The sequence below is a fragment of the Pinus tabuliformis genome, chromosome 6, assembly GCF_031772625.1.
Source record: "Pinus tabuliformis cultivar Carrire ecotype Pingquan chromosome 6, CPIR1, whole genome shotgun sequence".
NCBI classification, from domain to species: Eukaryota; Viridiplantae; Streptophyta; class Pinopsida; order Pinales; family Pinaceae; genus Pinus; species Pinus tabuliformis.
Genome location: NC_142292.1, coordinates 1,410,991,665 through 1,411,013,405, shown reverse-complemented (window position 1 = coordinate 1,411,013,405; position 21,741 = coordinate 1,410,991,665). Strand labels below are relative to the sequence as shown.

The window sequence follows — 21,741 nt, the reverse complement described above, 5'->3', positions numbered from 1 at the left end:
GTTTGGATTGACGGAGATGCTTTATCTCGGGCATATCATTGAAGCAGACGGGTTGAAGGTTCACGAGGAGGAGATTCGGGCCATCCGGGATTGGCCAGTACCCCGAGATGTGACTATGTTGAGAGGCTTCTTGGGTATTTTCACTTACTATAGGAAATTTGTCAAAGGGTTCTCACACCTGGCAACACCCTTGACCGACTTGACCAAGAAAGGGGCCTTCGCATGGACTGATGGAGCACAGGCCGCCTTCAATGGCCTCAAGGAGGTGATGAGCAGTTGCCTTGTTCTGGCACTCCTTGACTTTTCCTAGCCATTCACGGTGGAGTGTGATGCATCAGGGTAGGAGTTGGAGCCGTATTGTCACATGAGGGGCATCCCATAGCTTTCGAGAGTCGGAAGCTCCTATCGCATGAGCTATCATATTCCATATATGACAAGGAGATGTTGGCCATTATGCATGCATTGGCTAAGTTCTGCTAGTACTTGGTGGGCAACTGATTCTTTGTGAAGACTGATCATAACAGTTTAAGACATTTCATGGGGTAGCAGGGCCTCAATGACAGGAAGCAGAGATGGGTCAGCATGGTGCAGGCCTACGATTTTGACATTGAGTATATGCGGGGCAAGCACAATGTGGTGGACGATGCTCTATCCAGGAGACCAACTAGGTTATCTCTCACGAGTATCTATCAGGATTGGAAGGCTCAACTATTGGTAGAGTACTCCAAGGACAGGAGGGCTTGATGAGTGTTATTGTGTGATGGATGAGGTCATCTATTACAAGGGGCACATTTACTTGGTGCCCAACTTGTAGTTGAGGGACACTAGGGGTTCGAAAGACTTACATGGTTGTTCGGGAGAGGCTCACGTGGAAAGGCCTCAAGGAGGACGTGCTGTAGAACGTAAGGGAGTGTGAGGCCTACCAGCAGAACAAAGGGGAGCTGACTCACCCTTCAGGGCTACTACAGCCACTTCCCATTCCGGAGTGGAAATGGGAAAGTATTTCGATGGATTTTATCATTGGTCTCCCCATGCTACAGGGGAAGGATTGCATATATGTAGTGGTCGACAGGTTGACTAAATTTGCCCACTTCTTCGCCATCCCCTTCAGATACACAGTTGCACAGGTTGCCGAGTTGTTCTTCCGGGAGATTTTCAAGCTACATGGGAACATTGTAAGCGATAGAGACAACAGATTTATGGGTGGCTTTTGGCAGGAGCTCTTCAGGTTGGTTGGGACGGAGCTCACTCCTAGCACCAGTTATCACCCTCAGATGAACGACCAGACAGAGAGGGTCAACCAATGGTTGGAGGGGTATTTGAGGAATTATGTGACAGGTCAGCAAAGGATGTGGATTCTGTGGTTGCACTTGGGCGAGTTCTGCTACAACACCACGCACCACATGTCTATCGGTATGACTCCTTTCTGTGTCCTCTATGGATATGATGCACTAACTTTTGCTGATGTTATTTTCGGAGATCGCCGGGCCCAAAGGCCAAAGACTGGGTCCAGGAGAGCCAATATATCCTCAAAGCTCTGAAGGGTAATCTAGCGACCGCCCAAAATCAACAAAAACTGTATGCAGATTGGCACATGATAGAGAGGCACTTTGAGGAGTGGGACTTAGTATACCTCCGATTGCGCAGCCTTACAGACAATCTACGTTGAAACTGAAGGGGGCCGAGAAGCTATAACCACGCTTCTATGGGCCCTACCGGGTGACCGGGCATGTTGGGGAGGTGGCTTATGAGCTAGAGATGCCTACGGGGAGTAGAATCCATAACGTATTTCATATCTCATGCCTGAAGAAGGTGCTGGGACAACAGGTGACCGCAACAGCTGATCTACCCCCATTGGATGATGAGGACCATTTGGTGTTGGAATTAAAGGCCATTCTGAACAGAATGGAGAGGAGATTGAGGAGCAGGATCATCAGGGAGTTCTTGGTACGCTGGAAGAACTTACCGAATGAGGATGCCACCTGGGCAAGTGAGCACATTACTGGAGCACCCAGCATTGAGGTTGCTCGAGGGAAGCAACATTTGGGAGGGGAGGACTGTCATGTCCCTCCTTAAATCTATTAGTCACAGGGTGCAACTACACAATTTTGGCATCGTTTGTGGCTCAAGACGAGGATCCCACACGCAGAACTTAGGAACTATAGGTAATTCGACTTTATTTTTGGCAGCTAGTGGAATTTGGTGGCCACCCACATGAATAATTCGAACTTGGCCATAGCATGAGTTGGAGGGAATCGAATTAGTGGAAGGAGGAGCCCACATAAGGCTAAGGGTTCCCAAGGTGATAAAAGAGGAAGGAGCTCTCATTTTGCAGCAGCTTGATCATTTTACAAACAAACTTATCTTTGTAGACTCTGCTGCTTAGCGAGTCTACCGACTGTTTAGCCACAGATCTTCCGCAAGGAAGATTCAACCTCTACTTCGAGGGACTATCCGTGCCTGCCCTAGGGAGGCTGTTCCACAATGATTTCATGGGTTCTACCATTAACATTCACTTCATCCAGCCACATAGAGGAGGATAATGCGTATTTTTTGGGCAGCCAGAAACACGCAGGAGGGGATTGAGCTAGCCAGGAGGTCCATAGCTTGTTGGGAGTTCCGGGAGCTAGAAAGGCTGTTGGTTGAGGACAATTTCACTGAGTTTTGCAGCTAGCAAGTCAAGGGTTACAACAGTAAGAACTTCTAGGTGGAGGGATTGCGCAAAGGCCTCTGATAGCAAACTCGTGGTGCTTGGGAGAGTAGTCATCCAGGCCAATGATCATCCGGGGAGCAAGGAGTCAGTCATCACAGGTGAACCCAACATTCTAGGGGTGTTTTCAGAGGGATTTACAGGTTGTTTCTTGCAAGTCAAATTTGGAAACAGCAGTTGGGGTCCGGGGAGAGGCTCCAAGGAGGCCGAAAATCCAAAGTCAGAACTAGAGAAATTTCCTTTTGGGTTTTTTTCTGGGTTTTGTCCAAGGAGTCTAAGGTTGAAAGGATATCATTTTCTGGGTGGTTTTTGGGCATATTCCAGCAGTTCGAAATTCAACAGGATAGCAGTTTTACTGGGACAACGCAATGCAGAGTGGTGCAGCAACTGGGCAGCCTTCAGCTCAGCTATTCCATCACCTGGGTTTGGTCCAGCTTGTTCTTGAGACAAGCCTAGTTGCACCAACTCATTTATATTGTACCTATGCTCTCAGTTCCAGATAGTGTTTTATGGATGTATAATGCATGTTTTTAATTTTACGCTGCTGCACTGTTTATTTGTTTAAAATATCACTGATATTCCTACTTAGGAACATTACACCCTAGTTGCCAATTTTAACAAAGTTTTGGGGGGAGGCCGAATTATTCTGCGGTTGATTTGTTCTCTAGTGTGTAGGGGTTGTACGAAGATAGAAAGAGTGTCTGAGTTAGTTGATAGAGGAGGCTCATTTTCCATGGTGTAAATCTTTAGGAGGGCTGAGTTCCAGGAGGGTTGAATTCCTTGAGGCCGGTTTTCCACAGGGGCCGATTTCCATGTTCCAGCAGTTGTAATTTTTGTGTATTCTCTGTGGATCCAGGTCCTTCTTGAGTAATTTAAACTGAAGGAAGATTGCGTTGGAGAGATTTTTTTCTTGCTGTAGTGTGACTGATTTTCCCTATTTTATTTCTGCTGCATTTTAATTTCTGAAAGTTAAAATACCTGTGATTTTTTTTCCAACAGTTTTCAGATTTTATTGAATAAATAAGTTTAGGGGAATCCATGGTATTCAGCTGTCTGATTTAGAGAGCTAATATATGTTAATTTTTCTCTACTATTTGCAGTTATGTTGTTTCTCCTTATATTGAATATCCAGCACTGTTAGGCTTGCTTCTAAGGTTGCTAAATGGAGAGCTTGCTTGGTCAACACGAAGGGAGGTTTTGAAGGTTTGTACCAGGAAAAATACATTTTGTAGAGTCAAGTAAAGCTTTTAATTATAAATTTGGATGCTTATTACTTAGATGTTCAGGTGCTTGGGATCATGGGGGCATTAGATCCTCACACCCATAAGCGCAATCAACAGTCATTGCAAGGGTCTCATGGTGAAAGTACTCGTGCCACATCGGATGGTGGTCAGCACATGGATGACTTGCCAATGGATCATTGGCAGTCATTTGCTACATCAGAGGACTATTTTTCTACGGTATGTGGTGTTATTTGTGTTCTTGCTTCAAGTTTGTATGTTAACATTTCTTTTTCATTACTGAACTGCATTATCGAATTCAGGTTGCTATCAACTCGCTAATGCGGATACTGAGAGATCCATCTCTCTCAAGTTATCACCAAAAGGTTGTGGGTTCTCTTATGTTCATTTTCAAGGTATGAATACTATATAATGTTCTGTTTGGGCCTGTAAGGATCTTTTATATTGCGTTCAGTGCAATTTTTCTTGACTGGCACTTCTCTTGAACTCCTATGTTCTTTTGTACGTCCATTCTGGATGTTCGAGCTACACTTTGTGGCACTCCTGTTGCTATCATGACTTGACGATATACTTAAGTCGCATTGAGCTATTTTGGTCATTCATGGACTTTCATATAATCACTCCTCTTTTCAGTTGAATACCACATAATTTTTTTTTGACACTAAACTGAAAGTATGATATTTTATAATTGCTATTTGTCAATGCAGTCTATGGGGCTGGCGTGTGTTCCTTATCTTCCAAAGGTGGGCCCACATTCTGACTAAAGAAATTTACATATATCCTGGTCAGTGGTTTTGTTTATACTGTTAAAAGTAGCATGCTCAGAGAATCTTTTTAAATTTGAAAACAGGTAAAGATTCCATTTGGATGAGAATTTTCATCTTTATTATTAGAGGAATAAAATAATTGGCTGGTAGATTTGTTTGTGTCTTCATGTACTTGGAAGGAAAGCATTTACAGAAGTTGAGTCATAAATTAATTTTTGCCTATTCTGGATATATGGACTCGTTACTGAGGAAACAAATAGGCATGTGCCATACCCAGTGAAATTATCATAACTTATTCTGGGAAGGTGCAGGTTATTATTACTTAAATTGTTGTTTCAATGTTTTCATGATGCACGTTCTCAGCTTAAAAAAGATATTATTGTCATCACCGGACATTTTGGTTTTTATCATCACTGGATATATGTGAAGACATTCACTACAAGTCTCAAGTATTTTATTCATGATTTTGATTAAATGAATTAGATGATACCAAACTGTGAGCTTTTCATTGAGGCGGCTGAATTATGTAGATCTGCAATGTTTTAGACACTTTATTATATAAGCTCAACTTATCAAGGATAAATATGTATTGGATCAGTAAAGAGCAAGATAAAACCCATGCCCAAGAAATGGTGACATATTGAGATGAAGCTGAGTGCCATATAAAGATTCACAGGGTTTCTTTATAATACCTGGATCTATGAACGTTAACTAGTATGGAGGTTTCTTCATGTATCTTGCTATGGTTTGGTCTAGTTCAAGGGAGAGGGGGGGCGGTGGGGGGGGGGGGGTAATTATCAACCATTTCGATTCTCAGAGATCCGGACAGTATGCAATTTTTCAGTCTTAAAACAGTTTGTGGCTGGTAGAGTCAGGTGGAGTGGGGGACATATGGAATTGAACTATGTAAATGAAGCTGCATGGGCTCCAAACTGGATTCATAGATGGAAAAAATGAAATATTACGAAGGGTGTGCATTTTTTTTCTCCTTGTAACAGAGATTATAGCAATGGCTGCCTGCCAACTAATGTTCTTAAACTGGAGATGTTTTTTTCATTTTTAACCAAACAATTATAATTTGTATTAAAAAGTTGCTCTGGCGGTTTGTGGCCAGCGGGGTTGGGCGAGGTGGGCGACATATGGAATTGAACTATGTAAATGAAGCTGCATGGGCGTCAAACTGAATTGGTAGATGAAAAAAATGAAATATTACAAAGGGTGTGCATTTTCTCCTCGCAATACAGAATATAGCAATGGCTGTCTTTCAACTAGAGTTCTTAAACTGGAGATGTTTTTTTTTTCTTTTTTCCTCCTCTAACCGAGCAATTAAAATTTGTATTAAAAAATTGCTGTGCCTGCACTGTACAGCAAATAAAACAAAGAAAAGGGGGGTTTCCATATGCTTATCTTTTAAGAAATGTCCAAAATTCAAAATTGTTTTCTATATACTGGGATGTTCTTACTTCCATAAAGACATAGGATAAAGAACTGCTAATATAGATCTGAAGAAATTGGCCTAGAATCAAAACTATCTCACAAAACATAGCTAAATCTAGAATAAGAAAAAACATTCCTGCTGTGGTTTTCTTGCTTGATATCTGCTGTTAATTGAAGCTCATGTTCCACATGTTCCCTTCCGAAATCTCCTAGAGCTTCCTGAACTGTGTGTTCATCTTTTGCAATAACTGGAGCAGGTCTGATTGATATCTTTGGGTAAAAAACCAAGGATTTAACATTCCTAGTGAGCCCCAGGACCATATGGTACAGCATGCCATGTTTATCTTCAAGCTTCTCAATTTTCCTTTTCTGATCGGTGACAATCTCTACTAACTATGCGTGTTTAGATTTGCGACACCATCTTGTCTGGAAATTCCATTCCCATTTCTCCTAGAGCTTGCTGAACTGTGTTCATCTTTTGCAATAATTGGAGCAGGTCTGGTTGATATCTTTGGGTGAAAAACCAAGGATTTAACATTCCTAGTGAGCTCCAGGACCATATGGTACAGCATGCCATGTTTATCTTCAAGCTTCTCAATTTTCCATTTCTGATCAGTGACAATCTCTAGTAACTCTGCACGTTTAGATTTGTGACACCATATTGTCTGGAAATTCCATTATTCATATGGGAGGTAGCTGCCTGATTGTTAGCTTGGAGTTGTTCATTCCACCTCAGAATACCATGTAGGTCTGATGTCTCACATGAAAGGCATCAACTGGAGTTACTATCCTCAGCCATACTCCAATTCCTTGAAGGGACTTTCTGCAGAGTCCAGACCTGAGATGGGCTTCTATTCCATAGCAGTGGAACCTAGACTCGGCAGCAGATCCCATGAAATGCCAGCAGGGAAGAAACCCCAGCAACTTGACAATGGAGAGCCTAAAGAGAGGGGTCTTGTCAATGGAGTTCACAGTCACCCCTGATTTCAATACATTCCAGGACAAAATGGACCTAGACGGAGATCCACAATATTTCCACCTACAATTTCCAAAAAACATCCCATACCATTTATGATCTTGCTTTGCCATTGTGAATGGTATGTGCGAGAATACCAGAGTGTTGATTACTGTCAACAGCCATCTCTTCAGATTGAATTTTGAATGCACTCTACAACCTGTCTTGATTTGTGTACTTCATTACAATATGTAATTTGCTCTTGAACTGTGGCTACTATCAAATGTTCTATGGAATATGGGATGAAGACATGAGGCCCCCTTTAGTCCTTAATTTTCTAACACCTGGGTGAGTTTCTTTGTTAGCCAATCAATCTGTTTGGCTATTTTGCGCCCTTAGAACATGGAAGAAGTGTATCAACTTGAACCTTGTTGTTTCTTTTGAATTCTGAGCACGAGCCTTGCTAAGGTGCAGTACTTTAGGGTTTGAAAAATGTTGGTTGTGCTTGATGATGATTGTTGAATATCCTATAACCAAGAGGGTACTTGACCCTTTAAGAGTCAGAAGTCCAAAGGTCTTGATAGAAAACCAACACCTCAGCTTGATTATTAGTAGCTTCCTATAGGCCCCACTCAAAGCTTGTTTCATGTTTTCCTTAGGGATCGAAGATGAATCTAACCCACACACAACAGCGGCCACCCCCCCCACACCCCCTCTTCCAAAGCATCTAAAGTTCTACCAAGATCAAATAACTGCATTGGCACATAAACACTAAAAGAAAACTCATATATAAGATGTATAAGATGTCATGTCCCAGTTCCTGACTACAAAGCCTCAAAATATCATAAAAATTATAATAAATCCAAAATATTGCCAAGCAATTGTATTTTTTTTATTGCTCAATAACAAAAATTTGTCCAAACCAGCAGTTGTATTCAATGAATGTGGGATGATTCTATGATTTTTATCCCTCAAAAAACACCTGTAATTGTTTATTGATCTTTTTGATGGCCTTGGTACATCTTCATTTCTATTTCATTTTGCAGGTCCTACCTGACCTTTTTTACATAGTTCGTACGTGTGAAGAAGGTTTGAAGGAGTTCATAACATGGAAGTTAGGAACCTTAGTTTCTATTGTACGCCAGGTGAAGCCATGTTCTTTTAGTGTATTTTTTTATGTGTTGCCTGAGATGATAATTGGGAGCAGATTGATGTTGTTTTTTTGACTCCTTAAAGAATATAATAATATTATCGTATGATGGGTTTTTGTAGCATATACGAAAGTATTTACCAGATCTGCTTGCACTCATCTCCGAACTCTGGTCCTCTTTTTGTTTCCCGGCTACAAGCCGCCCTGCACCTGGCTCTCCTGTGAGTTTGCTATTTAACTGGTGAAATGCAATAAGTAGTAATCAATGTTTTGTGATTTTAGAAACATAGTGGTTCTGTCTCAATTTCTAATGGAAACGAGTTTGATTCAATTTCAGATCCTACATTTAGTGGAGCAGCTTTGCATTGCTCTAAATGACGAGTTTCGAGCATATCTACCAAAGATACTTCCTTGCTGTATACAAGTTTTAAGTGATGCTGAACGCTCTGGGGATTACAGCTATGTGCCTGCTATTCTGCATACCCTTGAAATATTTGGTGGTATGTGAATGCGGTTTGTCTATTCTCATCGTCACATATGATCAACGTGTAAGGAAATTCAGTAAACTGTCAAGAGGGGAAGATTAACATATGTCTACCTTCCTTTAGGTACCTTAGATGAACACATGCATTTGCTTCTGCCTGCGCTTGTTCGGCTATTTAGACCAGACGCTTCTGATGCATCTGTGGAGATCAGACGTGCAGCTATTAAAACTCTTACAAAGCTTATTCCTCGTGTTCAGGTTCACATTTTAATTAATTTTTTGAACAAATTAAATTTTTTATTTCAATAGGATAATCTTGCCTGTTCAATCCTGATAAGAAATGTTTTTCGGCATCCTTTTGATAACTAACAAATTTAATGTGCTGCTTATGTCCTTGCAGATATCTGGCCATGTATCGGCATTGGTCCATCCCTTAAAACTTGTACTTGATGGGTAAGAACATATTTCTAATATACAATAGTTTATTGTCATTTAATGAATTGATGTAATATGATGCTTTCAATATCTTACACTCTAATTGGTTAGGATTTAACAATGTACAACCGAGTTTCCAGGATGGGAAAGCATGGGAGCAGGGATATGTGCAAGGGGAATGTATATAAGTAATCCCAAAATTTAGGGAAATTTCAGGGAAACAGGGGGACTCAGAGTCATAAAAATTATAAAATTATTGAAAATTTAATATATAAAAATAAAAAAATAGAATCCCAACGATATGTCAATAACTAAATAGTAAATCTTAATAATTATGAAATGTACATCTAAATATGAACATTTCGTATTGTTAATTTTGTTTGGGGCTGTATTGTTCTTTGGTTTAGATAATTGCATTACATCTTTTACACATTAAATTCACCCCACAACATCATAACATTGTCACATCATTAACAATTATGTAGAAAGAATAATATCATCAACAATGCAGCGAAACAATAAAAAGAACATCAGAAGAAAATCATGCACAAATAGAGACACCAGAATTAGGTTGGAGACTAGGACAAAACCCCACAAGGAGGAAAACCTGGAATTCAATTCTTCTTCTCCTCTTAGATATTCATCAATTGTTTAGCTAAGATACAAAGTACAATATCATGAGACATGATCCATCACATCAGATTGCCTAGGGCCTAAACAGATCTTGTTCACAACTTCTATTGTGAACAAGATTCAAATACTGATATTGATAATAGAAAAGATACTGCCATCATGAAGTAGGGCTACTGCAACATCACTGTATCATCATCTATATAAGCTCACTGATATCATATCGCCTGAGCACTGAAACAAGAGCACTTGGTCATAGGAAATCTCTGTTATAAATAGTACTAAACATGTGTACACTGCTATAAGCAATCATGTATTAGTTATTAGGTGAAAGAGAAAAAATAATGGTAGCTTCCAACAATTTAGAAGGGGAAGCTTAAGATTGGTTCCTATGGCGGACAAAAAGAGTGATGTTCATTCTTTTCACAATGTAACAAACATAAATATTAATTAATAATTATAAACTAATAAGTTATGAAAGGACATGTTTGTTGGTTGAGACAGGGCTACTCGTGAAGGGGCACCTTGCCTAGTATATAAGCAGGGCCCTCATTTGTAACCGAACATATCATATATCATCATCTCTTGTACAACACACACACACACATATATATATATATATTATTTGTCCTATAATGGATATTTACATATTTCAGATATTCTGAATATTTCCACTATGTATGAACCATGTTTGTTACATTGGTATCAGAGTTTCGTCTCCAATCTCGACCATTTGCTAGTCTGATCCAACCTCTGTCCATCAACCCTTTGTGAAGTTTGTTGTCATTGTGATTGAGGCTTTTAGCCACACAAGTTTTTTTTTTTTTTTTTTGTTTATTTATTTAATTTTTTCTTAATTTTTCGAGGGTTTTCCATTCTGCTGTCAAGCCTTTCGCCATTAAAATTAAAACAAGAAAAAGAGGTTATAACAAAAAAACGAGATCTCTCTCTCTCTCTCTCTCTCTCTCTCTCTCTCTCTCTCTCTCTATATATATAGTGCCACTGATGACGACAAACCACCAGCCTACTCCAAGCACCACCGCGGCACACCGCTACCGCTGTACACCCCTGCCACCAATTCCTTGCTGCCACCATCATCCTCGTCCTTCAGAACCAAGCAGAGTATTCAAAGTCGCACAGGAAGCTAAGTGATTGGAAGACATAATAGTTGTGAATTACACAAATCTTGCAAAACAAAAAAGAAAAAGAAAAATCCTTCAAGCATTCAAAAATGTGTCATGTAGTTGTCAGGATATGTGCCAACTCCATGCCTTTGAACTGTTATTACAATAATTCTATTGGAAGGTGCTGAAAATATTAAAAAAAGGTTCCATTGTGGACCGCATCACTGTTAATATAGCCACTGTTGGTATATCATTACTTACTACATAAATTTCATATATGGTTAACGAAGGGTTATAAGGTTAGCACAATCCAAAGGTTATAACAATCCAATATATAACATAAATAGCGATGCAAGCAATAATTATAAAGGGTGAGGTTTTAACTCGTACTGTAATTTTGTGAGATCCTTTAATCTGCCTCCACTAATTTTAATGGTATAATAAATTAAAGGGTCTGTAAGTTTCAATTCAAAATATTTAAATGGCCGATTTGAAGTAAGGAAAACAAAATACTTATTAAAATATTTTTCAATTAAGTCCAATCCCAAGTATAAATAAAAAAGGATTAATATTCTCAAGTTAATTATATATCAAGGCATGAAATAGACTTGAAAAAAAAACTTATTATAAAGGACATTAAGTTTAAAGAAAATTAAAAAGGGGTATTATAAAAATAATATTTATACAAAGTCACAAAGTATAAAAGGAAAAATTATAAAAAAAAATGTAAAACGGGTCACTTATCGTTGACGCCAAAGTATTGTTTGACGTAAAATTATCGAGAAAGAAAAATAGAATGGAGTCTATAACGAAAAAGAAAGGAAGATTTTCAGAAACCACATATAACTGTGCTTCAATGCTATTTAGAATTATAAGGGCTCTTGCAGGGAAAGATATTACTGTTCTATTGCTCTCTCTGAAAATAAAAAAAATATAAACCCTAAACTTGTAAACCAATTGGTTATTCCAAAACAAATACAATCGAAAAATTAGATCACTGGGACGCAAAACAAAATGACTTAATTGATGTACAATTAAACATTGGGGACTATACATTTATATCATAATTCATTGTTCGATCCCTATAGAGCGCTCAAGGTGAGATTATTCTGGGTTCAAACTAGATGGAAACACTAGGGTCTTTCATTCTAAATACTAAGAAGAAGTTTTTAACATTTTCCTACAGGAAGAAAAAAATAACACTCTTGGATGTTACATTGAATTTAGATTCAGTAACACGAGAAGACATACAAGATATCTCAAAAGTAATTCTTCAAGAAAGTCAACAGTCTGTGCAAAATATGAAAAAAGAAGTTGACAAAGTTATCGCTGACAAAAAAGATGAAATTTTCTGGTTTAAGGACAGTGAAAAATTACTTATGCATATTAAGAAGCTTAAGAAGGATAAAAGTTGTTGGAGACCAAAGTACAACAACACATTGAGAGGGAAGCATCGAAATCTTTAGATGTAAAAATGTAAGTTGAAGAAAAAGGAATGAATACCGATCCTATCAATATTCATAAGGGGCACTGTTATCCACCACCAATCGGTGACACCTATAGGAGAAAATTTCTCCCATATTTGTCTTCAACCGGCAGCTAACAATTCCTTGCAGCCAGCAGATAGCGCGATATGCCACCTTTCTCCGCCACTTGAGCCAGTCATTGTGTGCTCTCACCCATCTGCTAGATCATATGTTTGAAGCTGGGCCTTCCAACCCCGAAGGTATGACTTTTCATTATGTAATTGGTGTTTATGCTTGCTTTTTTCGGGCACATTTGGACATGGACTAGTGGGGGGATTTGGTGGAAAGAATTGTACTCTTGTTCTCTTGTCCTAACTTGGTGGCTAATCTTGTATCCTAGTCCCATGGGATCTCCTCTATTAGTTGTCAACTTTATGAGTGGAACTACATGGGAAACCCTAGTTTTGGTTGTGTGATCCCGCTTCCCGACACCATATCTTTCATTCCCCTACGCTCATTATAAGCCCTTTCCACACTTTTCCCATTTGGGTCCACATTTTTCCATTGGGTCCACAAGGTGTTAGCTTTCCCACTCCCCTTGTACACACTTTGGGTCGGGCCTAGAACGATGCCCTAGAGGTTGATGCAGTTAAAAAGAAAAATAAAAGCATAATTTGGCCACTTACAACAGGAAATGTACCACAAAATGCAAAAGATGGTTGGGACATAAAAATTTAGCGCGTGGGCAAAAGCCAAACATGAGCTCTACCCCCTATTACTATAGCCATCACCCTGGTTCCTAGGGCTCCTATGAGTGCCCCCCACATCATTAAGGAACCCATGATTGTCCCAATCCCTGGTGGGCGATGAACTGCCCAACCTTAAGGGGGTAATCACTGCTACATCATACACATCACGCTTTCATCCCTTGGAGCCTTGAGTAGTAAATAAAGAAAAATCAATAGAAGGCAAAAGGCATATGAGGAAGGGTGGAAAAACAAAGGTCGGGGTAACTCATGTACCATGATTGCACCCTCCTACATTCATATACCTAAGGTGTGGGCTTCCCTCATTCTAGCTACCCTTGTACCACGACATGTGGCTTGGAGCCTTCCTTATTGCCCCATTTTGTTTTATCATTATTTCACATGCCACCTGCGATTTGATGGATGTACCATGCACTTGTCACTCCCTCAAGAGGTGGAAACCACCTAATAGGGTCCTTTATTAACCTCTCTTGTCAAGCAAGGAAACACTTGTATATTCTAAAGCTCGTTTGGAAGGGCATGCCACTATGAAGATCCAATGCTTATTTACTCAATTGCACTAATGATTGGTTGTACTGGAAGATAAGGAGACACATTGGATCTTATATAGGGTTGCACGTGGGTCTCCATCTTGCACTTGGCCTCCCTATACACGATCCAAGCCCTTCATAGGGTCATAATGACACTTTTAGGGTGACTGTTGAGAGCCATGTGCCTCCACCACAAGCAAAGCATTGATTACTATACCATGGGCTTCTTCAACAACAACAATTTCTAGTCCGTGCCCCAGTTATGCAAAGATGATGATGCACTTGGACCACCCTAACTCGGGCATTTGGCAGATGATCCATGTCCGAGAGGAGGATATGTTTTGTCCAGGTAGACATGGGAGGGCATGTGTCATCATTCTAGCCCTTATTGATGGAGCATCAACATGTTTGATCCAGTTGGAGACCCATGAGACCATTGATTGTGCCCCATAGCCACTTGGGAGCACCACAGGATGTTTTGCTTGGAAATCAAGGGGCCACCTTCTTGATCATCATTTTTGGAACCCTCCTCTTCAACATGGCACATTGAGGACTTATCTTGGCCTTCCAGCGACCCTTTGCACCATTATTTTATCATTTTGGCCTCATTAGGAAGGCTTATTTTACACATGCAACTATTTGGTGGGCTTGTCACCAAATATATTGTTATCTGCAAATTTTAAAATAATAATTAGGGTAATTAGACCAAAATGCCTTAAACAATAAATGTTTCATAGGATGTTCTTTACTTATATTAGACAATGAAAATAAATAAAGATATATGATAAAAGCACAAGTGAATGATGGCAAATAAGATTGCTAACAAGAAATTAGAGATGAGAGGGAGAGGCTACTTTAAATCTACAATTGCAAGTGAAACAAAGACATCTATTTCAAATGCAATAGATCAAATGGCCAATTAACGAATGCAACTTAAGAGATCAGATCTAAACTATGAATGCAAGAGAGACAAATTAGTAAGCTAGATCTAAACACTAAGAGAGGAAGAAAGAGAAGCCCTCCCTTTTAAATAAGGAAGCAGGATAACATGGGATCGAGATCCCAAGCTCCCTCAAGAACAATATCTTTATTATTATATTACAATGGAAGAAGTCCTTTAGACAAAGAGAAAGGACTCTTCAACTCAAGGAGATTTACAATAATGACAAGAGCTATACAACAACAATCTCCTCAAGATACAAGGCTGATATAGATCAGATTTGCTTATGATTTTGATTGCAAAGTCACCAAATCAACCAATCTAACTCTCCAAGAACCCTTGGCCTTTCAACAAGTGTTAAGTTATGGTAAGTTCTATGCTTAGTGCAATTTACTTCAATTACTTCTTATTAGCCCAATGTCAATTTCACTGTTTAGCAATCACATTAACATAAAGTAAAATGTTGATAGAACATAAATAAATCGTCAGAAGACAAGCCAAGACAAGAGACACCAGGTGTGGCGGCTAGCCAGGGACAAACCCCAATGTGGGGAAACCCTTTGATCAAATCTTATATAATCTTCAATACTTCAGCGGAGAGAGAGAAGTAATACAAATATACAATTCTGTAATTTTATGACAGCAGCAACAAAACCCTAACCAGCAAAGTCAAAGCTGGTCAAATAAGCCAAAAATTAACCTCCAATCAGCTTGGTCAATATCCAGTCAACTCGGCCTCCAACAACAAGAAGAGGCAGCCCAAAAACACTCCGAAAACTCAGTCAAATGAAGGTCAACAGAAGTCAACCTATAGCCAGCAATTAGGGCAGTCAACGTTGGTCAAACCTGAGGTCAGATCACCTCGATTTGTGTGCCAAAATCCGCGACCTGCTAAGGAGAAGCAGCCACACCAAATCCGCAGTCCAAGAGGAGTCCACGTTGGTCAACACTGGTCAAATTGTCTTTCTGCAGACCTGGTCAAACTCAATCAACGCAACCCTAGCCAGAAATCACTTCGTCCTTCCACACGTGTGAGAGAGACGCTGCTCCTAGATGTGTACCCAATCAAATAAGGAGAGAGAAGAATGTGAGATGAGATGAGTGAATAATGCCACAAGGTGTCTTCTATTTATATGCCATATTAGGGTTTAGCTGGGGGCGTGCAACACAATTTTACTTGCTGGTCGACCTTGACAAATTGTCAAGAAATACAAATAAATTCATATCTCCATAAATACATGTCGGAATCAGATGATCTTTAGATCAATCCTACTCCTCTCGTCAAGAGGAATCCAAGAAAAATATTAGCTGCCACAAATAAGATGACCCACATGGAGTTTGGCCCTAATTGCCAATTTTAACAGCAACGATAAATGACAATCTTCAAATGCTCTCGACCTAGGTGAAGGAAAGTCTCCAAGGGCTCATAGACAACTCAAAAAATTTAGTTAATTTTTTAATTGAATTTTATTAAAACTTTTATGGTGATTTCTTAAGAAGCAAGGCTCGAAATTCTCTAAGAAAAAGAAAAATAGTCTCTCCACTACCAATCAACCTTTCTCATCAGGTGAAAGAGGCTTCCTTTAGGAGCTCGTGGCCTTGAGGAAAAGGGCTCAAAATGATGCAGCTTTCTCCAAAAAAAGTTGCAAGGAAAGCAAGCCTTCCAAATCTGATTGTTATGCCAAGAAAATTTATGATGAAACCCTTCAAAAATTTCATTGATCTCTACAAAAAAATCTAAGGGTTATCACATTAAAATCAAAGGCAAAAATAAAGGCCTAGAGGGCTTGCGGCCTAGAGAAAGAGCACAAGAAATGCTAGCAGCCCTCAAGAAAACCTACAATAAAAAATTATAAGCCACAAAAATGAATCAAACCCATGCTAGATGCCAAAAAAGGCCTCCAAGGCTAGCGGCTATCACAAAAGGATTTTTAAGTGCCAAAAATGATCAAATCCACGAGCGAAACTCCCAAGAGAAATTGCAAAAAATTATAAATTGAGAAACCCTTGAAAGGATTTTATCTTGAAGTAAAAGAGGCCTTCAAACCCTTGCGGCCTTAGGAAAAATGCTAGACGACCTAAAAAAAATTCATTTCCCTTAAAACCCTAGCTGTCTAGGCTAGGAGGAGGATTGTGGCTTTAAAAAAATGACTTTCCTTGAAATCGATGGGATAAATCCTGCTAAAAAAATATTTACAACTAGATCCAAGCCAAAATTGATGTCCTCTCTTCAGATTTGCAGAACAAAATCAACAAAACCCCACAAATAGATACAAAATAAATAGAAATTATATACAAGGTTAGAGGATAATATATACAAGATCTATTTACAAATTTATAAGAATAAAATCTTCAATAGTAGATTTATTCATCAAGGCTCTAAATATAATTTTGAGAGATTTTAAAGATAGATAAAATTTTATCTAAAGCAAATGGAAAGAAAACCCCTTTTCTTATTTCAAATGATAAGTCTTCATATGACCCACTATGGGTTCCTCAACTTCTATGCCCTGAATAGTTGGTTAATTCAATTGAGGATGTCAACAATATTATTTTCTACACACTTGAAAAATATTTGTTAGATTCACAAAGATTTGGATAGCACAGTGGAAGAGGAGTCTAAGGCTTAACTAAAAACCAATAGATCTACTCTACGTATAGTGTTTCTCCAAATCTAAACAATGATGCAAGGTAATTCTACACCAATGAATCTTCAAGATGTAATGGAAATAAGAATATTAAAACATTAGTAGAACATGAAGCGCAATAAATCAGAAAGATATTACCATATAAATGACGAATAACACCATACCTTTGCCCCAAAGACACTACTTTATTGCTGAGAAAAAAATATTACAAAGATAGTAGAGCTTCACTTAGCCAAGAGCTCAAGATTTTTCAGGATGCAATGAGAAGCTTAGAGCTTCCTTATATAGAAAAATGAGAATGTGAGAGCCTCCAAGAGGGAAAAATGGCTAGTTGATTTGATCCATGGCTTATCCTCCTTAGAAAAATTCAAACCCATGATTATTGCTGCACATATCCATAAAAAAATTTGACTTCCTTGATTGATGAACTGGATGGACCAATCTTTGACCTTGGGGTGGTTTTGGACCATTGGAATATCTTCAAAAAAAAAAAAATCTTTAAATTCCTTCATTCAAAATAGCCACTTGGACCAAAAAATTCGATTTCCCTAAGAAATTTTTCCTTCTCGCCCAACGAATTTTTTGTGCGACTTTTCTGCCTTGGAAATGAGACTTTTCTCATCTTTCAATTTGATCCCGTTTTGGAAAATGCACATTCCCTTTTTGTTTATTTTTCCACTTGGAGAAAATCGTATTTTCTCTCATTTAATTTTTTTTGAACATTTTCCGGCTAATTATTTTGCCACTCGTTTGCCAGAAAATAAAAATAATTATCCTAGGACCTAAAGGGGTTTAACGATACTTTTCCATCCTCAAAGTGTGTCTAGATAGAAATTTTAAGAGTTGAGGTATAATTTTAAGTATTCACACCCCCTAGAACTTCTATAGACAACACCTTTTACATCTAATATTACATAGACATCCCATTAGAATGGGAAAATTGACAATTAAAAATGACCTCTAGGGACAACCAAATTCTACGACTCTTAAGATATGGTGTAGATGATAATTTAGATAGATTCTATACACTAGGACTCACCTAAGACCTTACCATTGAGCCCCACTCTAGCTTTGGGATATGAGTGGGAGAAAAAATCAAACCAATTCTCTGCAGTTGAAAAACAAAAATAATTAGCTGAGGAAAAAAAACTCCTTAGAGTGAAACTATTTAGCAAAAAATTGTAGGCTACCTAGATGTTTTGCATGGCTTTACAAACATACTAGAATAATTTTTACATGATGGCCTCAAGATTAAAAGCAACTTGGATTGATGGAGGTGACCCTCCTGGGTAAGAGTCCCGACTGATCAAGAACACTGAGCATAGCTCTTCCCCCTTGTTTGAGCTCCCAAGGAGGGAATGGAGCATTGAGGGCTCTTGGGGTTGAGGGATCTCTAAACAATAGGATGCTAAGTCACATGACACGAGATACAAAGGACACGCAAATATGAGAATTCGACACGAGACACAATGTCCCCTAAAATAAGACATGAGGGACACATTTTATATATATATATATATATAAAGTTATAAAATATAGTTCCTGATCCGCATTACGTTACTGATCCATATTAAGTTACTGAAATATAGTATTAGTTTATTAATTTACTACATCAATGATGTTGATTGCTCATAGTTCAATGTTCATTCTTGAATCTTCATGTTATTAACTTATTAAAAAAATTGAGAACCAAATCAAGAATTTCAACAGGGGCATTTTTCATATTGCACATGTGACATCAGACACTGATATTTTTTTTTCGGCAGTTCTAGCTCTCTTGTTGACTAGTATATGAATCTGACTTACTCAAGTTGCACATTCTGGAAAATGTGGGCAATTGCAAGATAGACTCAACTAGGCAGAGCCCTGTATATTTAAGTCAACTCTCTATAACCATTAAAATTTGCAATTAAAACAATACAATGGTTATATATTTATGCTTTCTTCATTGGTCAAACTTCGAGATATGCAGAGAACCGAAAAATGTTTTGAAGAGTGGGAATTTGATGGCCTAAGTTATGAAATCAGAGTGCCCAATGTACTAATTGATGCCTTTATCACAAAAGGAATGATTGGAAAGGCAGGTCGCAGAGTTGTTTCTTGAACATGTTTTAGAAAAAGGAGGAAAACCAAATTTCAAAACATTATAAATGTTTGTGGATGGATATTTAGAGAACAAGAAAATGAATCGAGCTATAGAGACCATGAAGAAAGCTATTTCAGAAGTTAAAAATTGTGAATGGCAGTCGACACCTAAAAAGGAACTTGAATACATTGATACAAATTATATAGATATGGGTGTATGGAATACAAGAAAATGTTGACCTGGCCCCCACACACTCCAAAACAAGAACTTTAATCTCCAAACCACGAACTCCAAACCATGTACACTATCCTCTAGGACCCAGGTCGATGTGAAGTTGACGGTTGGGAATTGTTGAAGGAACTTCCAACACAACACAACATTGACTCCAGCAAGCAGACAATGACCAAGCTCCAACATGGAAGCGATTCTAGCGAGCAAACAATGACCAAGTTCCAACATGGCAACAACTCCAGCGAGCTTTGACAATGAAAAATGACCGAAAAAAATGAACCATGTGCGGGCTTTATGAGTGACTTTTCGTGGGACATGTGTCATAAGAGGCAAAAACTTGAGGGCACGTTTTCGCCATGTCGAAAACACGTGTCGTGATTGGAGGACACGATAAAACCATTTTGGACACGTTTTAGGTCGTATTTTGTGTTTGACACGTAAAATACGGGACACGTGACCTTGAGTGACGTGTCTTGTGACTTAGATAGGATGGTTGTGATCCTTGCCCTCTGTGGTAAGTAATATCTTGCATATTTGTCATCACTGGGTGTGCGTGATCCTTGTAATTTATGACAAGTTAGGTATGTCCCCATATCATGATTGAGAGTAGACCCTAGTACGCATCCTACCCATAAGCATGGATTGTTGGGATTGCCTCCCCATCTGGCTAATGGGTTGAGATGACTTGAGATGGTGTGATCCTTGCATAGCAAGTGGTATCTCGTTGAAGTATAGAGGATACAGGTGTTCTACCACTTGACTCCTCAGGATCAACTTGGGAAGATCAACAGACATTGGAATGGTTGTGATCTCTACCCTATATGGCAAGTTTGGTCTCGCTTATTGACTAAACAACAGGATGGATGTGATCCTTGCTGGTAGATGGATCTCACCTATTGTCATTGGATAGAGGGTTGTACCCTGAGCTCCCCTATGATGTCAAATTCTTTTTCCTCTCTAGACTTGAGACTGTTCAACAACTGGAGATGGGCAGAAATGAACCAAGACAAGGTATGACTAGATGATGATGATGATTCTGTTTCAAATGACCAAGTTAATTATTGAACATGGGGTGGAAGCTGGATGCTCCCCTATGATGATGATTGAGTTGACCTAGGTTGGTAGCGAAGCTCCCCTATGATGATTCTTCTTCTATTAGATCAAGATTGTTCAGTTGATGGTCAATGGAAATTGAGACGAGATGCAGTGAGATGGATGTGTTGTTGATATAGCTGAGACAAAAGTCATAAAGACGGGTTGATCTCCCCTACCATTGGTTATGGATTCCTCTTCTTTTATGAGACAATATGATATGGGTCTTGTCGATGATACAATTGTTTGTCTTCCTTATGATTGAGATACGTTCACTCGAGATGCATCATCCTTGATGGTCTTTGGCTTTGCTTGATGGAATTCCTCTCTAGTTGAGAGGTTGACTAGATAAGGCTTGAGTGTTCAGTAAGGACCTTCCCTTATTGAATCAGGATGTTAGTATCCCATATGATGATTCTCATTCTATGAGATATACTAAGATTAGATGATATTGCAGATACCTTGATGACCTTGGGACTATGATGACCTAACACTCTTGGAATTCCTCCCTAGATGAGAGGGAGTGTTGATTTATGGAAGCTAGGGAAAAATCCCCTAGTCCTCCCTCCTAATTGAGCATGCAAAGAAAATGAATATAATTATTGAAAGGAATTAATTATAATTTTATACCAAGTCAGCTTAAATCTTGGAGGGAAAATTGTTTAATAAAAAAAATTCAAATTTTCAAATTTAAGTTGGCTCATTTGATTAGGTCGGCTTGGCAAATAGACATGTCCTTTCGGACCTTCAAACAACTATAATACTCTATTGCGCTGGTCACTATGGGGATAAGAAACTCAGACCTCTCTCTCTGCAATTTTGGATGGCAATTTTACTCTAAGATATCAAATATCTTTCTAAGGGTCAATGTATCTTTCATGGATTGTTAAAGATCCCAGTGGTGTGGATCTCTTATTCTCTGTGGTGCGGATCTCTTACACTCTGTGGTGAGGATCTCAAGCTCTCTATGGTGAGAACTATACCTGCAAAGTATATCAGTCCTGTGACTCTGAGGTGATGGTTTCTAAGTATTGTTATGGCATTAGAT

The 21,741-nt window shown here is 38.9% G+C and overlaps 1 protein-coding gene across 3 annotated transcripts in view; it reads left to right on the top strand.

Moving 5' to 3' along the window:
* LOC149263930 (serine/threonine-protein kinase TOR-like) overlaps positions 1-21,741 on the top strand; it is a 491,915-nt gene that overhangs the window by 115,840 nt on the left and 354,334 nt on the right. For all 3 annotated transcript variants that reach the window (XM_089426963.1, XM_089426958.1, XM_089426968.1), the window contains exons 16-24: positions 3,811-3,913; positions 3,997-4,170; positions 4,254-4,346; positions 4,659-4,694; positions 8,157-8,255; positions 8,383-8,481; positions 8,598-8,760; positions 8,869-9,002; positions 9,145-9,197. In XM_089426963.1, coding sequence (XP_089283089.1) covers positions 3,811-3,913; positions 3,997-4,170; positions 4,254-4,346; positions 4,659-4,694; positions 8,157-8,255; positions 8,383-8,481; positions 8,598-8,760; positions 8,869-9,002; positions 9,145-9,197 — 954 coding nt within the window. The remainder of the gene's footprint in view (positions 1-3,810; positions 3,914-3,996; positions 4,171-4,253; positions 4,347-4,658; positions 4,695-8,156; positions 8,256-8,382; positions 8,482-8,597; positions 8,761-8,868; positions 9,003-9,144; positions 9,198-21,741) is intronic.